The 5,829-nt window shown below is 36.2% G+C and overlaps 2 protein-coding genes across 2 annotated transcripts in view; both read right to left on the bottom strand.

Moving 5' to 3' along the window:
• Positions 1 to 1,615, bottom strand: part of HEATR3 (HEAT repeat containing 3) — a 21,637-nt gene extending 20,022 nt beyond the window's left edge. The window contains exons 1-2 of the mRNA XM_029964647.1: positions 1,515 to 1,615; positions 130 to 295 (exon numbers count right to left, since the gene is read on the bottom strand). The gene's annotated coding sequence lies outside the window, so the exon portion shown is untranslated. The remainder of the gene's footprint in view (positions 1 to 129; positions 296 to 1,514) is intronic.
• Positions 1,536 to 4,813, bottom strand: CNEP1R1 (CTD nuclear envelope phosphatase 1 regulatory subunit 1; the record flags this gene model as incomplete). Its single annotated transcript, XM_018085867.2, has 5 exons — positions 1,536 to 1,615; positions 1,880 to 1,934; positions 2,073 to 2,182; positions 2,508 to 2,581; positions 4,738 to 4,813. Coding segments are annotated over 5 exons (357 nt in total), but the record flags the coding sequence as incomplete, so codon positions are not given.
• Between the last annotated feature and the right edge of the window lie 1,016 nt (positions 4,814 to 5,829).

Raw genomic sequence — 5,829 nt, 5'->3', positions numbered from 1 at the left:
CAGCCCACAGCCCGCACCCCGAACCGGCACCGGCGGCGTCCCGCTCCTGCCCGGGGATGCTCTGCATGTTTCCCCAGGTCAACAACTCAATAAACGTCACATGAAACAGTTTCCTCCAAGAGAACTTACAGAGGCAGGATTGACCTGTAGGGTGGAAACCTGGCAGGGGGTTTCTCTCTGATGTAGTTCTTATAATCTAAGATACTGACATCAAATACAGGAAAAGTTGGTCCGGTATGAAAGTTAGACTTCAGCTACAAATTTTCTTTTAAGTTCTTCTGCGTTCACTGGAGATCTGCGTTTGCACGGTACAAAAGAAGATAACGTTTTGTTTATACAAAGGATTTATTTTATACACATTTACCTACAAAATATACAGCAGTTAAAAATAATGCGTGGGCAGAACCATTACTGGAAAAAAAATCCAGAAGACAATTCTTAATGTCTTAACTGACAAAGTTACATCAATAGGCTGCCTTTAAAAGCCAGTCTACCCTGTAGTAGGAGTTACTGAAGTTGCAAGAGCTTTGCAGTTAGAGTCAATTTAAGGAGTTCAAAACAATTAAAAAGGCACCTTGAACAACTTAAACTTAAAACTTTATAGTTTTAGCTATTCAAAAGTTACACTTTAAGCATATTTCATCCACACCTCGTTGTTAACACTCTGAATAACGATTTTTGTTATTTTCTTGTGGCACTCTTTATATTTTCTTTACCAAATCTGAAGTTATTACATTTGCAATACTATTTTCATGTTCTGACTATCACAGCATAAAAATCCCCTCAGAATGTTCGGGTGGACTTTAGATACAGTACAACCTTGCAATCAGGAAGATACAAGCATGTTTAAGACAACTTTTAAAATATTAAAATCTTAAAATAGCAGTGTTTTGAACCAGATCAAACAAGGAACTATGTATGACCACAAGGAAAGTGGCTGGTGCACTATATACACAACTCGACAAATGTGATCCTTGATATATTTGTGAAGTTCTTAAACAGTAAGACCAGTTTTCTCCAGCACAGACAGACCGTCTTCTGTGAGCCTTTTAACCAGTTCCAAAAAGAGTGACCAGGAGACAAGGACAGCTGTAATGAGGAAGTGTGCTAATAAAACATCAGGAGACTGGGAAGTGTTCCTCTCAATACGGTTCACGGGAACAAAGGAATCCATAAAGCAAATATTACTTCTTTTCCTGAACATTGGCATTGGTGTGCTATTTACAATAGCTTACAAAGACATGTAACACAAATGAGGTTTCATTTTCAAGTTCAACTTCATTGCCGATTAACATACTTCACTTGTATGTTCTGTTCTAGCTGAAGTAAAAAAGTGAGACTAATACTGAAAAAGAGGTAATCAGAAGTAGCAAAAGCACTGATAATGTGATAACAAAGAATTTGGATAAATATTCAAGAAAGGAATATTGCACACTTTCACTGTCAACTGTGTTAAGACTTTCACTCCCAGGCAGTGACAACCAGTCCCATTTGTTTTTTTGCTGTCATACTACCTTAAAAAAGGTCATTTTTGGTTTCCATGGCAGTGGAAAAAACTGAAGGAAGACAGCCCTTATTGAACATGAGGCCTAGGTTTCAATATTAATTTTCCAGTCTGCAAGAGAGACAAAAAAAAAAAAAGAGTTTAAACCCTGAAAGTTGAGCCCAACAATTGCATTTCAAGTTCAATATTACAGGCTGACTTTAAAACAACACAGAGAACGATACTGAGCATTTCACATTCCAGTGTTACAGGCGCACAGAATTTGTTGAGGTGCATACAAATGCTGTTCAGAAAAAAACTCGTGTGTCTTTTTTGAATTGTTTGCCTTTTTTTTTTATACAAACAAGGTTTAGGCAATGAACCACCAACACTTACATCATCACAGGACATGTTATATTCTGCCAAAACAGTTCGACATCGGGCTGCTATACTGTGTGGATTGTGTCAAGGAAAGCAGCTAACACTTGCACACAGAGTAAGTAAAAACTGAAACAGCAGCATTAGCACAGACTTCAAGAACAGAAGTAACTACAACACTTGTAACTTGACAAACACAATTAAAGGATACATTGATGGTGCCACCACTCTTTTATGTATTCCAGCAAAGAACAAGCCTATTAGGGTAATACAGCTAATTGTGAAAAACGGGTGATTCCAAAGTGATGTGAAAAACGACACCTAGGAAAGAAATCGGATTAGTCTCACTATATACTTTCTAAAACATACAGAAAGTTGCTGCCTAGTTCTCTTAACTAAAAATAAAACACTGCTCCTAGCCCTCTCGAAGTAGTTGTGAACAATTCTTCGTATCAGCACTCAAGGTGTACCATTTCATAGGCAATGCCCCAGGACACATTCCACAACAATTCCAGACAGCTTGAGAGCTTTACTAAAAACTATCTTCCAGTTTCACATAAGAACCAGCCTTTCAGTTTTCAATATACCACTTGACTGCAGCACCAAGCTAAGAAACAGAAAACATTCAGCATTAGCCTGATCTTACCTTCTGTGTCTCTGGGTCTATTAACCAGTTCCAAGCCCCAGTTGCTGTGCAAACTGATACCACTATCAGAATCACTGATGAAGAAAAGAACAAGAGTCATAAACAGTATACCTCACTCATATTTAAAAGCATTTATTTTTCAGCAGCAACTTTTAAGCTTGTATTTCTTTTCCTACTTCTGCATGAGAAAAAGCTTCTAATTGGAGGCAGAAATGAAAATAGGTGAAAAAACTACCAGCAAGCGAAACTGTAAAGATTCTGTACAAGTTGGTACCAAAATCTAAATTGTCATGCAGAAATATCCCAATCCTTGAAGAAACCAAAGTTTCTAAAAAAAACGTGGATATTAAAAGCATGAGTTGGTAAGTAAAGTAAGATTTGTACCAAAAGTTCACTTTGCTATTTGAGCTAGTGCACTTTGGGCAACAGGAATGCAGAACCATCCAACTGCAGAGCAGAGCTAAAGTTTCTCTCCCCCAAGCTCATCTGCATAAGGAAAGCCTGAGGCAGTTTCAGTGGCACAAGTTGTGTTCCTCTCCCCATCCCAATCGACACAATCACAAGCAAGGAAGAGGCAAAAAAAACCAAACAGGAGTCAGGAAGCATGTTAACATTAGCACATGAATATTAGCAAAAACCTCTACATATCCAGAATGGCTTAGGAAAAATAATCAATTCACTGTAAATGAATAATACTAGATACATATCAGACTAACACAGCATCCTGGACTGATTTTGAGAGACTACAAAGGGGGTTGATGGAAAAAGAAAACAGAACAAATATAAATGTAGAGAAACCTCATATTATATTGCACATCCATGAAGCCTTGCAGCTTTCATCACAGTACTTTCTGTGGAGCCTGAAGCTCTGGATGCAAATAAAGTTTTTACTGGAAAGGAAGTGGGCAGGGCAGGGTAAAAAACGAAAGCCAACAAATCAAACCACACCAAAAAAAAAGGAAGAGAAGGCCCAGAATTACCAGCCTTTAGGATCATAGGAAAGAACCTGGAAACAAAACCCAAATATTCACTAAATACTACTTTTAGGTTTGCAAGACTGCTATAATTTGCTATTGAGTTGCATATTCCTTGCAGATATTACAAATTTTAAAAAAATAGGAACTCTGACAAGTTAAGTTTTCAAAAGAAAGTTGAAAAAGATCTATCAAAAGCACAAAGCTTCTCTACAAAACACATTTTTTTCAGAATAACAGGAAGAAAAGTAAACATTGAAGTTAAATACCCTGTTACAATTTAAGTAGAAAGTTCCTCTTTTATGGGAACTGCAAAATTAAGAAAATGAGTAGTTTGGGAAAAAACATGAATTACAATTGAATACAACACTAGTTATGCAAACCTCATTTAAATATGCCTAGAAGTTTTCAGTATTTTTTTTAATTATATCTGACAGCAAATAACAATTCTGGAAGCCAAATGCATTCCTACAGTAGGTATGCACAAGTTTGGCAGATGTACATATAAATATCTTCCTGCCTCCTGATTGCTCTGAAACAAGGGAGCTTGTAGTGGCGGTAGTGGTGTTTGGTTTTGCTTTCTAAGTAGTCATTCCTTCATTCAAAATTGACCTCTCAGGAGAAAAGATGCTATTTTATATGTGCTAAAAAACATCAGTATTCTTTGAGTAGGGAAACTTCAGCAGAACCTCACAACAAAAAAAGTTGGCTGTTTCCACCACAGACTACTGATTCAGAAGTTGGCAGCATATCTGTGGTATCTTTTGACCTTCCTCCTCCTTCAAACATCCCTGTCAGAACAGAGCTGAAGACATATGCTGCCTTTATGGCACACTGCTGTAACTTTTTCACCTTCAGTTTTATAGGGACTATCTCACTTACATAAACCATACTTAGTTTATGTAACTACAGTGACTATCAGAGAAGTCTGAGTCTCAAAAAAAAAAGCCCAAAACAACATAAAAACCAGAATAAAACAGAAAAAATCCCCCACAACAACTTACTGTTCCAACTATTTCCAGAATAATTCAGCCTTAAACCAATTCAATTTTAACCTCATTTTTCTAACTCTGGCTGAAGTATTAGTTTATTATCCTGTATTACTTGTTGCAGTCTATGCAATGTATGCCACAAATTTTAAAGAAAACTTAAATAGAGATTTTTGTTTGGGCAAACTTAAATCAGAGGTACACACTGGTAAATCTAAAAAGCTTAAAAGACAGAATCTTATTTATCCTTTGGAACATTAAACTTACTTCTCCAACGTCCTGTAGCTGGTTGCAAACATGCAATATATTCAGTAAGTCTTCTTTCAAAAGCTTTGAGATCTGGGGAGGATGTATATTAACCATAATTAGATCTTCATCTATTTAGTCACATTTTAATGTAAAAGATGAAAGGAATTCACTTTTCCCCTGTGCATATCCACTTAAACAGGCAGAGAAAACCAATACAATGATAATTTAGATGCAATAAAAGCCCAGGCAAAGTAGTTTTGCTCAACTTCAGGTAAAAAGTACAGTGACAGAGTTAAACTAAATGCAAGAAACATTCCCACTTACAAAAAAGAAAATCAATATAGATGGGAAATCAGACTATTTCAGACATTTTTAAAAACACTGAGAGTTAGATTCTAAATAACTAAGTATTACATTTTGGACTATTAAGTACATCAGGAAACCATTATGTTCTATTATCTATGTTACAGCAGTTTTAAAAAAAGGTTAGCCATTTGCCAGCTGTTCAAGGGATTATTTGTAGCAGTGTGGCTTTGATGACTTTGTTTTGTAGAAACGTTGAATGCCCTGATATACACATACACATATATGCAAAAAACCCCACAGCAAACACTAACCTGACGATCTCAGTTTAATTCACTTTTTCTTTAAACAGATCTTTCTTCTTACTGCCATCGTTCTCCTATAATCTTTTCACTGAAATTGCTCTTAAATGCATTTCAAGTTCATAATCCTAATTCCTTTTTAAAAAAATCTTGGCCTCCCAATGTGTGTCAAAAAGGAGCTGTTTCACCTCAAGTCCAGGTTAGATTTACACTTCTGTTGAACAAGGTCGATATTTGACAACATTCCAGTCAAACTTAGAATTTTACCTGGAGTTAAGTTTTAATTAACATCAACTTAACTTTCCACTAAAGTCTCCATCAGCATCACTGTGGAACTTCAGCTTGCAACTACTGCTAAATTAGTTACCATAATTAAGCAAACAGAGAATAAGACTGGAAGAAGTGTTGCTATTATGATCATTACTAATGCAGTTTTCTAAACCTGAATTTAATCCTAAGTGGTTTGCAGGTGAATTCATGGGTGAAGATCACAATACCTTGACTT

This window comes from Manacus vitellinus, unplaced genomic scaffold, assembly GCF_001715985.3.
Source record: "Manacus vitellinus isolate BGI_N305 unplaced genomic scaffold, ASM171598v3 scaffold_10_pilon, whole genome shotgun sequence".
Lineage (NCBI taxonomy): Eukaryota > Metazoa > Chordata > Aves > Passeriformes > Pipridae > Manacus > Manacus vitellinus.
This window is presented reverse-complemented; position numbering and strand designations above follow the sequence as displayed.